The sequence below is a fragment of the Sciurus carolinensis genome, chromosome 11, assembly GCF_902686445.1.
Source record: "Sciurus carolinensis chromosome 11, mSciCar1.2, whole genome shotgun sequence".
Lineage (NCBI taxonomy): Eukaryota > Metazoa > Chordata > Mammalia > Rodentia > Sciuridae > Sciurus > Sciurus carolinensis.
The window spans coordinates 95,834,624-95,851,837 of record NC_062223.1 but is presented as its reverse complement, the minus strand read 5'-3'; the positions used below and the strand labels follow the sequence as shown (position 1 = coordinate 95,851,837).

At 36.9% G+C, this 17,214-nt stretch overlaps 1 protein-coding gene across 1 annotated transcript in view; it reads right to left on the bottom strand.

The window, feature by feature from the left end:
* Positions 1-982: 982 nt before the first annotated feature.
* The window catches only part of Piwil4 (piwi like RNA-mediated gene silencing 4), a 45,576-nt gene continuing 29,344 nt past the window's right edge, over positions 983-17,214 (bottom strand). Inside the window, exons 14-20 of the mRNA XM_047518537.1 lie at positions 16,847-17,047; positions 15,616-15,719; positions 5,486-5,553; positions 4,006-4,159; positions 2,286-2,411; positions 2,048-2,195; positions 983-1,345 (exon numbers count right to left, since the gene is read on the bottom strand). Coding sequence (XP_047374493.1) covers positions 1,229-1,345; positions 2,048-2,195; positions 2,286-2,411; positions 4,006-4,159; positions 5,486-5,553; positions 15,616-15,719; positions 16,847-17,047 — 918 coding nt within the window. The 3' untranslated portion in view covers positions 983-1,228. The remainder of the gene's footprint in view (positions 1,346-2,047; positions 2,196-2,285; positions 2,412-4,005; positions 4,160-5,485; positions 5,554-15,615; positions 15,720-16,846; positions 17,048-17,214) is intronic.

Below are 17,214 nucleotides of genomic sequence, written 5' to 3'. Positions count from 1 at the left end.
CAATATGATATGATCTCTGTGCTTGTGCCGCTCCAGGGATCAACCCCTACGGGGATCACCTGCTCCTTGTCCCTTGACCTGTCATCTCTCTCCTGCCCCTCCCTGCAGCTTTCCACATAACCTTTCCTTGGTAAGCAGAATTTGCAACTCTCACCTTCCCTTCATCAAAATATCTTTTGCATGTAGCCGTATTCTCATTCCAATGTGGAAAGGGTGAGAAGGTGAGGAGAAGCAAAGGCACCAGGGGCCGGGGAAGAGTATGGGGGAATGACCACTGAGGTCCACTGTCATGATGAGTAATGCAAGGACTGAGAGTGACCATCAGATCCAGCAAAGCAGAGGCCATTAGTGATCTTGACCAAGGCAATTTTGATACAGCAGTGAAATTCTAATAAGTGACATTCTAATTGGAGTAAGGAATTGGATACATCAAGCACAGACTATTCTCTATTCTTTTAAGATGGTTTTCTGTAAAGACAGCTGGAGAGAAAATGGTTTCTTTTTTGAGATTGGAGAAATAAATTTATAATGCCAATGGAGAAGTGTTAGTGAGGGGAAAACTAATGGTGGAGAAAGGAGAGGGCAGAGTTGCCCGCTTTCTCTGATTAGAAGCAAGATCATCTCTGAGGATGCCAGTAAGTGAAATACTATCCCATCAAAAGAGCAAGTGGTAAGTTCAGTTTCATTAAGTACAACTCAAAGCTAACAGAGCTGTGGTCTAGCAGGTAAGAGTCTTTGCTAGAAATACTAAATAATGAGGTTCACATGTAATGATAACTTAAGATTCAAATAACAAATGCATGTGTGATGCTCTGAACTTTATTTATTTTCTAATAATTACTTAAACCACTCTACAAAATGCTCTACAACATTATTTAAGAAAATCTCTATGAACTTTGGAAGGGGATTAGATTCCACTTATCTATCATCAAAGTACCATGCAAAAACATATTTTCTGAAAAGCTGTTTAACTTTGTGGGATTCTTTTAGGAGATTCTTTTAGTTCCACAGACCACAATGAGAACCTACTCCAGCATATAACTTTTTAAACATTAAATAACACACATTTATTTTTAACTGTTTTAGATTAAGATATTTTATGGGTTTTCCCAGAAGTAACTGAGCTTAATTCCTTTCCTTAGCCACAGTCTCCAGTTTTTGGCAGATCGTACAAAGTATACCAACTACTTCTTGGATTCTTCATATAGTGACGCCAAGACTAGTGTCATCACAGGTAGAAGAGATAATTGGCTAACTCCAAGTTTGGTTCCTTATGAATGCTTTGTGCTACCAGAAAGGTCAGCTTGTGTGCATACTGACATGGTGCTGGGATACCAATTAAGCCCTGGGGAAGGAAAAAGAAGTGATAATAATTAAGAGGATAATTTGCTCTTCAATGTGATTTTTTTTTTCTTTCTGAGTTTTTCCACCTACCAGTTACATAGACAAAAGAAATGTGACTCTGGGTAAACAATAATCACACTCAACCCACAATAGGCAGCCTCACTCACTCAGAACTGAAGTTCCCTGGCAAGTGGGGGGTAAAGGCTTCACAGTGCTGGGTGCTAGGAGCTGGGAGACACTGCACTCAGGTCTGGTCCTATGACCTATGACCTCATATTCCAAGGAGCTCACAGCAAATCTTGGCGTTGGACTTTGAGAGCAATTCTTGGACTAATGCTCAGGACACAGGACAGACACAGGCCTGTTAGCACTTGCCCACCAGGGACATATGTGCTGGCTTCAACTTCCTCATCTACAAGATGGAATTAAGAAAGCCCTGATTTCCTCCTAAGCTCACCTAAGATGATGCATACAATAAAGTCCTCTCATGTATTGTATGCACTGATCTATTACAATAGTTATTGCTATTTTGTTTCTGTGGCATACTGGGTTCCTCCCACTGTGGACTTAAGGAGTTATACATTCATCTCATCTTGTGAAAAGTCAGATTATTTTGCCTAGGAATATACAGGGGAACTGGGGTACAATACCCAGGTGGGCATCTTGAGTATCATATTTACATCAGTAAGCAGCTTCCACTCACCTGCCAATTATAGTACAGATGGCACAGTTTGAAAGTTAGTCTCTGCATGTGGTCAGGTTTCAAGCAATTGTCATCATAGATGACATTGTAATAGGTGGGACAGACAGTTCCCCGACAGGCAGTCTGGCTGATCAAATAAAAGTCATACCTGAAGAGAAATGAAGTCACATGGGGTAAGGCCAAACCTAAACAAAATGCAGCAAATGCTGGTTAAAAGTTGATTTCTAGTAGCACTAACCACTTTGGACGCGTTGCTTCTGCATCTACGACAGTACCCAAGGGGGGGTTCTGGACAGTATGGTTCATTTCTGTGAAGAATCGTGGCATGCACTTCTTCCTGACCACAATCACCGACAGTCTACAGCTTGGAAGAACAGGAAAAAAAAATAAGGCAAGAACTAAAACTAATCCATGTAACTTTATAGTTTTGTTTTTTGTTGTAATTAAAATCTTTTAAATTGAAATAAAGATTTTATTACTAGATAAACACCTCAAAACAGAAAGAAAAACCACCTACAATCCCTTCCTTAGAGAGACATACAATTTTTAAGTTAGGGATTGTCCTTCTATGTTGCAAAAGTGCATCATGCCAAGTCATCTGCCTCATTTATACCACTTAAGGAAATGGGAGGAATGATTGATAGAACAATGAACTTTAACTGCATTTTGAGAGAAGATGTTCCAGAATTACCAAGGAGACAAGATTTTTTTTCCCATTAGCAAGAACCACCTTATTTTCACCTTCACTCTTTCTCTCAAATTTATTTGAGTAGCAAAGGAAGAATCACGTAGTTTGCTTCTCAAATCAACTGTTCTGAATTCTGCAAAACTCACTAGGTGGATGGATGGACAGATCAAATTTATGTTCTGGTCAAATGCTGAACGGCCAAGTGTTAACATCAAAGCCAAAACCAAATATTCATCATTATGGAAGGAACTCTGGGATGTAAGGCTCACTTGGAAGTTTTACTTTAAGAATTTTAGTTATTTTTAAAAATTATGATGAATGTTTTCAATATTGAACCTTGGGAAAGTTGATACTATAGAGGAAGAAAAGCAACTCCTCACCATCAGCTGCTGAATTTACCCCTGCTTCTCTTGGTTACCTGTGGTCAGTGGGAAGAGAGATTTGACTCTTTAAGAGTTTGAATGCTGCTGCAAGTGACATTGCCACCAAGCTATGAGGCTCTCCATCCTCTCTAATAGTAACTGGCTGAAGTAAAGACTCAGCTCCTTTGTGACTTGAAGCCAAGAAGCTCTGCTTGATGGAGATGATGGTGAAATCATACGGAGTTCTGTGTGCGTCTTGGAAATAAGATGCCTTCCAAATATTCTAAGGTGCCAACTTGAGACTACTATCCTCCCTCATTTTCCATTTCTAATATTTTTCTTGAGTTGCCACTTCACATAATCACTGGAGGAAATTTTGTACTGAAACATCAAATCCAGCAATGCAACACGGAGCAAGGAGTTTCATGTCCAAGATGGTCTGATTTCAACCTGTGGCTCAGTTTCCATGATACTCACACCCCTCTCAGTAACTTAACTGCACATTAGTGCCTGTAATTCAGAGGTGTCAGCTCTCTGTGTTGATCTGGGCCTCAAATTTAAAACCAAGACTTAAATTTTTTTCTATGGTATATTAATATGTACAAAGTACTTTCACTGGCCAGCAGTCCTGCAGGCTTCCTGCTGAGTCCATGTCAGCCACTCTAAAGGATACCTGCTTTCTTCCTGGTGATCCACCCAGGACCCCAACGCTTACACCACCTGGCTATGTACGTTAGACCACACAGACTACCCTCTAATCAAGGGAAGATTCACCCAACCACAATGCCATGATGCAGAAACACAGCAAAACATAAAAATTAAAGTTATGTTTGTATACCTCATGTCAAATACCTGCAGCTGAATGTGCTATTATTGGGAGTGTTAAAGAAAGAACAACCATTTAATACCTGGTATTTGAGCTGGATTCTGTCACACTGCTTAGCAGCTGCGGGACTTCATATTCAACAACGGTTTTCAACTGACCGTCCCCTACACCATCACGATACACAATCACGCGTGCTGGCAAGCTGTGATTCAGCTTGTACCACTTGTTGAGTGCTCCTGCAGAATTTGGTGTTAATAAGAAAAGAATGACATGTTCGATATCAACACATACATTTACACGTATTTCATTGTTTAAATAACTTGGCTATTTCAGACCATGGTAAAATAGGGTCATATCTAATTTGGGTTACATTTGCAATAATGTAAAGATGAATAACTTTAGAGGCATTCCTTCATCTCTATTATCTGAAATATCTTAATGGTGTCTATGGCATAACACATTCTTAAACTTACCATACCTCTTTAATCAAATTTTGATATTTGTACAACAAATCAAAATTCAATTCATAATAGACACAGAGATGACTAAAGCCAAATTAATACTAATTTAGTTTATTCAAGTCTTTAAATCCTCTCAGTAGAAACAGGCTAGATGAGTTTATATGATTTTCTTCCCTAATGAGAAGAAACACGAAAACATAAGGACTTGGCCATTCCTCTAAAAACAGCTCTTTGACTGACTCACCCAATTCACTTTCAATTCTCACTGATGATAGGAATTCTGAAAACATTTCCACCCACTCTAACTAGAAACTGCCTTAGAATAGAAATCACAGTAACTCCCACACAAAAGAAACTTTTAATAACAACAGCTAAAAGAAATTTTCCAGTGTGGAAAAAGCAACTGGACGCAATGACTTCTTTTCATGTATATGCTGTATAATTTGTTTTAGAAGAGTTTACTATCTAGGAAATTCATTTTATTGTGATAGAACATAATCATATATCTAAAACCATTACCAATGTGGATCGTCAAATTTACCTTTTTAGAAAAAAAAATTATAACCTCCCCAAAATTTACCAATTGAAAAATGGAAGAATGGATCAAAGATTGCACATGTCCCACACATGCTGTGGGACAGCAGAACCAGACCTGGGCCATGGCTGGTGAGGAAATGAAAACCCTGGATTTGTCTTTCCATTGCATCCCACTATGAAGAGAGCATCTTGTCTCATCTGTCATCTCCCACTTCTTCTCCAGCTATGCCACACTTTATCTGTTAGCATCCCTATCCCAGGCCCAAAGGCTCTCCAGGGTAGGTTTCCTTTGGTCTTCAAACTGCTTACCAGGACCTCCAGTAGCTGCAAACTTTCCTCCCTCTCAGCTTGTTTGTCACACACACACACACAAATGTAAAAGCCTCACAGTCTGTCTGCCCATGTGAGTCAGCACACAGCTTTGGGAAACTCTGATTCTGTGACAACTAACAGGTTTAGGGAGTTTGCTTCCACCTATATGCTCTGCTATAAATATGAAGGAATATACTTTGGATCTGAGGAAGAGTTCTTGAAGCCCACCCACAGTGTTATCTTTTTTAGTACCAGTCATGAAGACTTTTAAGCAATCTGCAATATCTGTTGTTTTCTGAAGGATGCAGCGTGAAAACCACCTACAAGTGAGCAAGAGACAAAAGTAAAACTTATTTCAAAATTTTGCTCTAAAACATGCCTTAATATTAAATTAAGAAATAGACACTCTTGAGTAAAAAAAAAATCAATGTTCATAATTTTATATATGCTATGTGATCACAATTATATTAACAAGAACCTCTCCCCAGAATAGATTTATTATTAAGTGAAACCTAAAGCATAGTGTTAGCATTATGGTTCAAATCCTAGTATACTCACCAGCTATGTGGCTTTGCTATGTGAACCTAAACCTCAGTTTCCTTATTTGTGACAAGGAGATTTACAAGGCAGTAAAATAGTTACACTTCATAGGTTTGTAGTAAAATGTCCACTAGACAATACAATATAGCATAGTACTTAGCATATATTAGGCACTAATAGAGATTACTATATTATTATTATTAAATGTATTAGTTTATAAATAGTTCTTCTGCATCCCAAATATTCAAGACTTCTCAAAGAGAAACTTCCATTTCTATATATGATCCATTGGACTTAACATCTAACATAATTAATTTATCTAGATTTCAGAAGTTCAAGAACATCATTAATTAAAACAATTGGAAAATGAAGGTCCTGATTTAGGAAGTATGTACCCAATTATAGTTCTCTAAATGTATACGATAATATTAACACAATTAGGAATCTGCTAACAAACTGGAGGCCCTGAATGATGTCAGCAAGATGGCAAAATAGGAGATTTCTAACCTTATTGCCTTACCCCCACTACCGCACATGCAAATAGAAACAAGAACTGTAAAAACTACTCATATATGACAGTACCTCTGTGCGAGTCCTGAAGACCAGCTGACAAATTCCAGCACACTGTCATAGTAAAAAGTCCAGGAACAGATTCAAAGGAAGAACAGATTCACTTTAGTTATATAAGCTCTTCCTGAAGGTGGCACAACTTAGTGCCAAGAGAGATCCATAGGCCTATAATTTCTCCCACAGAAGAAAGTGAACAATTAAAGAGTGAACATCTTGGCCCCTTAGCCTTGTAGGACACTGCCCAAAAGGCCCTCTTCTTTCTTCCCTCACCCAGAACACTGAACTGAGAGGAGACTTCACGACCATACTAACTGCTCCATTAGCTCCATCAGGATGCTCACCCATGAAATGCTTGGGATACCCTGCTGTACCCTATCCTCAACTGGCCTAGAAGCACCCCGAATGCTCCATACATCTTCCACTTCTACTCCAAGGATGGCCCCTTGAGCACACCCTAACAGACAGTAAGAATAAGTGTCTGGAGTCTACAGAACTTGGGAGAAGATACAATAAAGGTTGACAACTTCCCAGCTAGCTGGGCTCTATCTTAGGATTGGAAGAGGATACACACAAATATAAGAATTTCTGGGCACCATCCATGGAACACAATTGGGAAACTCTCAGTATCTTGTCTGGCTTTCTAGGATTGAGAGAAGGTGCAATCTTAAGAACTTCCCTAAGAAGGAACAAGAGGTGCAGGACAGGCACATCTACAGAAAAGATCTAAGAAGTCCTCACCATCACTGGCCACTCCTGAGTGAAGCCATTTCTCTCAAAGCCTGTCAATAAAGTCTAGGGTAGATGACTAATTCTTCAAATGTGAAGACAGCAATGTAAGACTTCAAGGAAGATGAAAAATCAAGAAAACATGACACACTGAAGGATTACAATATTTCAACCAACTCCAAAGAAATGATATAAGAACTACCTGACAAGAAATGCAAAATAGTTGTTTGAAGGGAGCTTAGTGAGCTACAAGAGAACATAGGTCTCTTGATATCAGAAAAATAATACATGAACAAAATACTAACTTCAAGAAGAGAAAAATTATCAAAAAGAAAAAAAGTGCTATTCCAGAATTGAATAATCTAATGAATGAAATGAAGAGTGCAAAAAGAGCAGAATTGCTCCAGTAGAAGGGTCTTTTCTCAGAGGAAGAAAATAAATTTTAAATGAAAAAAAAAATCCATGGGAAAAAACTTTGAAAAGGAATGAAGAAGGCTTATGGAATTTATAGGAAACCATCAAGGAGGCTAATATTCACAGTATGGGAGTTTCAAAAAGAGAACAGTGAAGTGACAGTTTATTAAGGAGATAATGACTGAAAACTTCCCAGACCTGGGGAGAAGAAACAGGGACACGCTGCCACATGAAGGTCAAAAGTCCTCAAATAAGCTCAACCCAAAGAATACATCGCCAAGACACATTACAATCAAACTGTCAAAATCAAAGAGAATTTGAAAGTGAAAAAAACAGGTTAAGCACATACAAGGGAATCCCTACAGCAGACTCCTCAGGAGAAACTTCACAGGGCAAGAGAGAGAGGGATGATACTCTCAAAAGTTCTAGGCAGGGGTAACCTTGAAAATATAGCTTTGCCCAGCAAAGCTATTCTTCAAAAATAAAAACTTTCTAGACAAACAAAAGCTGAGAGAGTTCATGACCACTAGAAATAAAAAAAATTCCTCAAACTGAAATGAAAGAATGTTAATTAAGTAATATAAAAACATACATAAGGATAAAACTCAATGGTAAAAGTACATATATAATCAAATTCAGAGTACTCTAATATAGTTGTGTATAAATCACTTATAACTCAAGAATAAGGTTAAAGGACAAAAAATAGCTATAGCTACAAAAATATTAATGAATATACAACAAAGGTGAAAGACCTCTACAATGAGAATACGGAACACTAAAGAAAGAAATTAAAGAAAACCTTAGAAGATGCAAAGATCTCCCATGTTCTGGATAGGCAGAATTAATATTGTCAAAATGGCCATACTACTAAAAGTGCTATACAGATTCAATGCAATTCCAATTAAAATCCCAATGATGTACCTTACAGAAATAGAACAAGCAATCATGAAATTCATCTGGAAGAATAAGAAACCCAGAATAGCTAAAACAATCCTTAGCAGGAAGAATGAAGAAGGGGGGTAACACAATACCAGAACTTCAACTATACTACAAAGCAATAGTAACAAAAACAGCATGGTATTGGCACCAAAATAGAAAGGTAGATCAATGGTACAGAATAGAGGACACAGACACAAACCCAAATAAATACAATTTTCTCATACTAGACAAAGGGGCCAAAAATATGCAATGGAGAATAGATAGCCTCTTCAACAAATGGTGCTGGGAAAACTGGAAATCCATATGCAACAGAATGAAACTAAACCCCTCTCATCCTGCACAAAAATCAACTCAAAATGGATCAAGGACCTTGAAATCAGACCAAGACTCTGCATCTTATAGAAGAAAAAGTAGGTCTAAATCTTCAATAGGTCGGCTTAGGATCAGACTTCCTTAACAGGACCCCCATAGCACAAGAAATAAAAGCAATAATCAATAACTGGGATAGATTCAAACTAAACAGCTTTCTCTCAGCAAGGGAAACTATCAGCAAAGCGAAGAGAGAGCCTACAAAGTGGAAGAATATCTTTACCACTCATACTTCAGCTAGAGCACTAATTTCCAGAATATATAAAGAACTCAAAAAATTCTACACCAAGAATACACATAACCCAATCAACAAATGGGCTAAGGATATGAACAGACACTTCACAGAAGAAGATCTACAAGCAATCAACAAACATATGAGAAAATGTTCACCATCTTTTAGTAATAAGAGAAATGCAAATCAAAACTACCCTAAGATTCCATCTTACCCCAATTAAAATGGCGATTATCAAGAACACAAGCAAACAATAGGTGTGGAGAGGATGTGGGGAAAAAGGTACATTCATACATTGCTGGTGGGGCTTCAAATTAGTGCAGTCACTCTAGAAAGCAGTGTGGAGATTCCTTAGAAAACTTGGAATGGACCTACCATTTGACCCAGCTCTCCCACTCCTCAGCCTATACCCAAAGGACTTAAAATCAGCATACTACAGAGATACAGCCACATCAATGTTCATAGCTGCTCAATTCACAACAGCCAGACTGTGGAACCAACCTAGATGCCCTTCAATTGATGAATAGATAAAGAAACTGTGGTATATATATACAATGGAATATTACTCAGTCATAAAGAATAATAAAATTAGGGCATTTGCAGGCAAATGGATGAAATTGGAGAATATCATGTTAAGTGAGATAAGCCAATCTCAAAAATCCAAAAGGCGAATGATCTCACTGATAAGCAGATGATGACACATAATGGGGGGTGGGAGGGGGGCAAGAATGGAGGAAGGAGGGACTGTGTAGAGGGAAAAGAGAGGTGGGAGGGGTGGGGGGGAAGGGAAAAATAATGGAATGAATCAAACATCATTACCTATGTAAATGTATGATTATGCAAATGGTATGCTGTTACTCCATGTACAATAGAAACAACATGTATCCCATTTGTTTACAATAAAAATAAATTTAAAAAATGTAAATTGTGATTTTAAACTAAAAATGTAGAGAGAGGGAGTAAAATGTTTTCGTATGTTATAGAAATTGAGTTGCTATCAGCTTTAAAAATTGTAAAATGTTTTATGTAAACCTCACAGTAACCACAAATCAAAACCCTATTAGCCACAAAAAAGAAAAAGGAATTAAAACATATCAAACCACAAAGGAAGACACAAAGAGAGGAATGAAGAAACAAAGGATCAACAAAACAACAAACAAGGAACAAAATGGTAATATATCCCCACTGATCAATAATTATTTTAAACGTAAACTGATTAAATTCTCCAACCAAAGAGGAATGACTCAATGGATAAGAGAGCAAGGGAAGCTATACTACATCAGAGAAACTGGGCTTTTTGTCAAAAAACTCACAACCACAAAGTATAATTATATAAATGATAGCCCAATTTATCAAAGGACAAACCAATGTAAATATATATGCACCCACCACAGAGCACCTAATATATAAAGCAAATGTTAATAGATCTGAGGGATAAATAGATAGCAACATGAAAATAAGAGGATTCAATACCCACATTTTAATCAGATGGAAAACTCAATAACACCAATATTGGAGCCAGGTGTGGTGGCACACACCTATAATCCAGCAGCCTGGGAGACTGAGGCAGGAGAATCACAAGTTCAAAGCCAACCTCAGACAATGTTATCAAGGCCTAAAGCAACTTGGTGAGACCCTGTCTCAAAATGAAAATAAAAAAGGGAGGGGATGTATGGCTTAGTGATTAAGCACCACTGGGTTCAATCCCTGGTACCAAAATAAATAAATAAATAACATTGGAGTAGAATTAGATTTTAGAACAAATGGATCTAACAGACACACAAAATATTACATACAGAGCATTGGAATAAACATTCTTCTCAAGAACTCATGAAACATTCTTCAAGACAAATCATAACAAGTTTTAACAAACTTAAGAGGGCTGAAATCATATCAAGCATCTTTTCTGACCACAGTAGTATGAAACTAGAAGTCAATAAGAAAATTGAAAAATCACAAATATGTGGAAATTAAACAGCACATTCCTGAACAACAAATATGTCAAAAAATAAAAAAGGAAATCAAAATATATCTTGAGATAACATACCAAAATTGATGTGATGCAGAAAAAGGGATTCCAAGAGGAAACTGTGTAGGGATGAGTGACTGCCTGAGAAAAAAAGAAAGTCTGCACACAATCTAACTGTGTACCTCAAGAAGTGTGAAAATGAACAAGGCCAAAGTTAGTGAACGGAAGGACATGAAAAGATGGTAATAGAAATAAATGAAATGGAAACTGGAAAAACAATAAAATAATCAACACAATGGCTGAGGTTTTAAAAGGTAAACTGACAAATCTTTAGCTAGACTAACAAAAAGAAAAAGGACCTCAGGTACATGAAGCAGAGACATTACAATTAATATCACACAAACTCAAAGGATTAACACATTACTATGAACAATTATATGGTGACAAATTGGGTAATTTATAAGAAATGAATAAATTCCTGGACACAATCAACCTATCAAGATTGAATTATGAAGAAATAGAAAATGTGACCCTACCAATAAGAGAAAGGAAACTGAAGCCAAAATAATAATTAAAATCCCTCAGCAAAGAAGAGTCACAAACCTGATGCCTTTACTGGTGAATTTCTATAAAACATTTAAGGAAGAATTAGTATCAATCCTTCTCAAATGCTTCAAAATGTATGAAGGAAAAGGAAACATTTCTAACTTATGAGGCCAACATACCTCAAAACAAAGCCAGACAAGAATTTTTTTCAAAGGTACTGGGGACTGAGAGGCACTCGAACACTAAGCCACATCCACGCCCTATTCTGTATTTTATTTAAAGACAGGGTCCACTGAGTGCTTAGCAATTCGCTGTTGCTGGGCTGGCTTTGAACTTGCAATTCTCCTGTCTCAGCCCTCCCAAGCGCTGGGATTACAGGCATGCGCCACTGTGCCTGGCTAAGAGTATTTTAAGAAAAGCATATATATAAATATCTGAAGCTACAGATACAAAAATACTTAAAGAAATAATGTCAAACCAAATATGGACAGCACATTACAAGGATCATATACCTGGGATGCAAGAATGTTTCAGCATATGCAAATCAATAAACATGATACACCACATTACAGAATAAATGATCATAACAATATATGCAAAATGTGAAAAAATTTAGCAACTTTTCATGACAAAGACTCTCAAGAAATTAAAATTAGAAGAAATGTACCTAAATATATGAAAACCAGGGGTTGGGGAGATAGCTCAGTTGGTAGAGTGCTCGCTCTCACAAGCACAATGCCCTGGGTTTGATACCCAGCACCGCAAAAAAAATATATATATATGAAAACCATTTTCAATGGTGAAAAATGAAAGCCTTTCCTCTGAGATCAGGAACAAGACAAAGATGCCCACTCTCACCACTTCTATCAAGCAGAAGTACTGCAAGTCCTAGCCAGAATAGTTATACGAGATAAATTTTAAAAGGACATTGAAACTGGAGAGAAGAAGCAAAACTGTCCCGTCCCTGTTTGCAGATAATAGGATCTTATCTATAGAAATTCCCAAAGACTCACCAAAATCTAACGATTAACTAGTAAAAAAATCAGTAAAATTTCAGGATACAAAGTAACATACAAAAATCAACTGTGTTTCACGAACTACAATGAACTATTCTAAAACAATTAGGGAAAATCTATTTATAACAGCATCAAAAAGATGAAACTCTTAGGAATAAATTAACCAAGGAGATGAAAAATCTGTATACTGGAAAACTGTAAGTCAAAGAGGAAAAAACTGAAAATGACACAAATAAATGGAAAGATATCCCGTGCTATGAAATGGAAGAATTATTGTCAAAATGTTCATACTACCCAAGTGATCCACAAACTCAGTACAATTCCTATCCAACTCCAATGGCATTTTTTTTCTTTCTTCACATTTGAAAATATGTTTATTGTGAACAATTTCAAACATATGGAAAATCCATTGGCATTTTTCACAGAAATAGAAAAACAATCCCCAAATTGTGTAAGGCTACAAAAGAAATCTAAATAATGAACACAATTTTGAGCAAAGATCACAGATAGAAGCACTCACACTTCTTGATTTCAAAATATATGGAAAGTCATAGTAATCAAAACAGAATGTACTGGCATAAAAACAGACATACAGAATAGAAAGTTCATAAATAAACTGCATATGCGGTGAACTATTCTTTCACAAAAATACCAAGAAAATACAATTGGGGAAAAAGAAAGTATCTTCAATAATTACACAGGGAAATGAATATCCACAAGAAATTAACAAAAACAAGAAGAAAGAGGAGATATCTTACACATAAGGGATAATTTTCATGACTCTGGTTTCAGCAATGATTTTTTGGACATGATATCAAATAAACAAGTGGGAATACATCAACCTAAAAAGTTTCTGCAGAGCAAAGAAAACAATCAACAAAATGAAAAGGCAACTTACAAATGGGAGAAAATATATGCATATCGCATATCTGATAAGAGATTAATATCCAAATATATACTGAACTCATCCAACTCAGTAACAAAAAAAAAGAAAAATGTGCAATTTTTTAAATGAACAAAGGACCAGAATAAACATGTTTCCAAAGACAGAGAAATGGCCAAATGGCCATGTGACATCATGAATAATCAGGGAAATGAAAACCAAAACCATAGTGAGAGAGTATCTGAGAACTGTTAGGATAGTTATTATCAAACACTCAAAGACAGGAAATGTTGGGAAGGATGTGGAGAAAAGGGAACTCTGGAACATTGTTGTGGGAATGAAAACTGATAAAGTCATTATAGAAACCAGCATAGAGGCTCTTCCAAAAATTAAAATAGAACTACAATACAATCCAGCAACCCCTCTTCTGGACATGTATCAAATGAAAGGTCTCTATATTTCAAAGCAATAGCTACACTCCATGTTCATTAAGATGTGTAATCTACTTAAGTGTCTATTGAGGAGCAAATAAAGGAATTGTGATACATCCATGCAAAAGAAAATTATTCAGTCTTCAAAGAAGAAAGAGATTGTGCCATTTACAACAACACAGATGAACCTAGAAATCATTGAGCTAAGTAAAATCACAGAAATATAATCACCGATCTCATACATATGTGGAATCCAAAAAAGTCAAACTCACAGAGAGTAGAGGGTGGTTCTTGGGGCTGTGCATAGAGGAAATGGGGAGACACTGGCCAAAAGTACAAGCCTCCATCTATGAGATGAGTAAGTTCTGTATACCTAAGGCATGTTGACTATATAGGTATTTTTACTTGGAACAGAAAAGAAAGCCCATAACAGAATGACTAATGAAACAGAATAGAAAGCCCATTAGTAAACTCACGCATATATGGTAAACTAATCTTTTGACAAAATCACCAAGAGTACACAATGGGGAAGAGAAATTATTTTCAATAAAGAATAAGGGGGAAACTGATATCCACATGCAATAAATGAAAACGAATTTGCTAAAAGAGTAGATCTTAAGTATTCTCATCTCCCCCACCACACACAGGTTAATTATGTGAGGTGACAGGTTTGTTGATTTGATACATTTATCAACGTATCATGATGAATACCTTAAATATATACAATTTTTTCTTGTCAATTATACCTAAACAGAACTGAGGGAAAATTGATAGGAAATTTTCTCACAAACAATGACTATTTAAGGGAAAAAGCTAAGGAGGCTCCCTACTTCATACTCATGAATATAAATCCTAAATGTATAAAGGAAAAAAATATGAGTCCTCTATTAACTTGATGGATAAACTGATCCAGGGATCTTATGTGACCTGGAAGCATAGTGTTACATTTTCTGTTTCCCACAGCCCCAAATAGATACCAGACCACAAATTTAAAGGAGCAAATCAAACCTATTAAGCCAGGAAGAAAACAGCAAGTAATAGCTACTACCTCAAAACATATTGCTGAGTTCAACAAATGTTGAAGGAATTCCAGGAACTGAGATTTAATGAGTACCTTGGCCACTGCTTCAGGCATACTCCCTAATTTTGCCTCTATTTTTAACAGCTGTATGAACCACAACCACATCAAGTGTCTTCAAGTGTTAATGACAACAAGTGTGTACTGAGCATTTACTTTGGGTGGTAGTGTTATGAGCACTTTTACATAATTCCCACAAATGTCTTACAAAATTGGCACTATTATTACCCCTATGTTACAGATAACAGGGAAGCACAGCAAAGTTAAGAAACTATGCCTCAATGACAATATGTGGCAGAACAGGATATAACTTCAGGCAATCTGATTTCAAAGCACAAATGCTTGACATAATATTTGGCAAGTACCTGTTACACTGCCTGGTACAGTGCAGATGCTTAAAAAATAAAACAAATGCACAGGAATTTCCATGCATCCATAATTGTGAGAAAATGACCAGAATACAAGCAATAGCAATGAATGTATGAATATATTTTAATGAGGTTACACATTACTCCAATATTATCAACCATATTTTATATGTAAGTATACTTTGTGACCTAAGTGTTGCTGTTTAAAATATGAATAATACAAACTATTGTTAATACATTCTTTAGTTAAACTACAAATAACCATCCACTGAAGAATACATCGGCATAGTTTTAAAAATACCTGGTGATTCTGGGATTAAGGCTGGCCACAAATCCAACCACGGCCACATCCTTGCTGAATGTGTCTCTGCAGATATCAATACCAACCACCATCAAGGACTTTAACTACAAAATTAAATGTTAAGATTTAATACGATGAAGTATTTCCACCTAACAATGATTAATATGACATTTAAATAAAAAGACTGATTACTAAATTACTTAATTAAACTATGTATCAGGGAAATCAAGATCCAGAGGAAGCAGATTTTTAAATTACAAACCAGAGTTAAAGATGGAGAGGGAAAAATATGATACATATTGTGTTTAAGAGAGTTGCTGTAGTCCAAAACAGCCATCATTCTCTGTGGCAGTGAGCAAGGGGGCACCAATGGCTAAAGAGATTTTGGGAAAGTGGTCAATCCATTTATCCCTTGCCTCCGGTCTGAAGGAATCTGGAGAGGAATTCCATTCCTGTTCTGCAGATTGCTAAGGAATCCTCACTTGGTTATGCACCTGGGTATGGAAGTGGAAGGCAATGGAAGGCATTTGTCTCATTTCCTCCATGGTGGCTACAATTCAGGAAACAGAAGAGAAGTTCCTCAGTTCCCATCACATTTAGAAGCTTCAGGACTTAAGACTATGTCATTGCAACAAACTCTGGGAAGCCCCCATCCAGGGTGCCAGACTACTCTGACAGAGAGAGAGCTCTAGTAAAAGATAGAGGCCAGGGAACACAGATTTTAGAACAGTAGCTGCAAGGATCCAAATCAAGCCCTGCCCTAAGTCTATGACAAACTAGATTCTCTCTCATGGAATGAACATTATAAGTTAGAAGCTTAAACTGAAGCTCCTTGAGAAGAACAGCCATACCTCACCTTCTCAAGGAAACTCTCTGCAATGGCTTGGGTAATCCCAGAACCCAGGGTACAGCTCAACAAACCAACCAAATACACTCAGCCCTCTATAACCACAGGTCATTTGCATTTGCAATACATTAGTTATCAGAAGTGATCTAGGGAGGATTTAAAGTATATGGGAGGATGTGTATGAAAGCTAAATGAAAATACTACCACTTTATATCCAGTACTTGAGCATCTGCAGATTTTGGCATCTTCAGGGGGGTCCTGGATTCAACCCCCCCCACGATATCAAAGGACAACTGTCATTCTGGGATCATGCGACAATATTTCCTACTTTGATTGAAAGACTGATTGATTAATCATTAAAAGGAAAAATGTGAAAGTCCTCACAGGTATCTCTACAGCCCACAGCTCGCCTCCGAGTTTACAGATCATCTGCATGGCAATCTTGGTGGCGATACTCATCATCATCCCCTGTTTATTTAAAGTCCGAGTGAGTACACACTGGCTGGGGACAGGGCAGTCCAAGTTCAAATATTTTTTAATGGAATCATAATAGTTCTTCTGATTAGAAGGTAGAATACACATCACCTACAAGCAAAAAAAAAAAAAAAAAAAAAAAAAAAGGGCAGGAGATAAAAACAATTTTATTATGTTTGGGAAAAGTTTTTGAAAAAGTGAATACATGAATTCTCTTAATATCCTCTGCCCCTAAGTTCCTAGAAGTAAGTACTAGCATGGCTACTTAAAAATGGCCT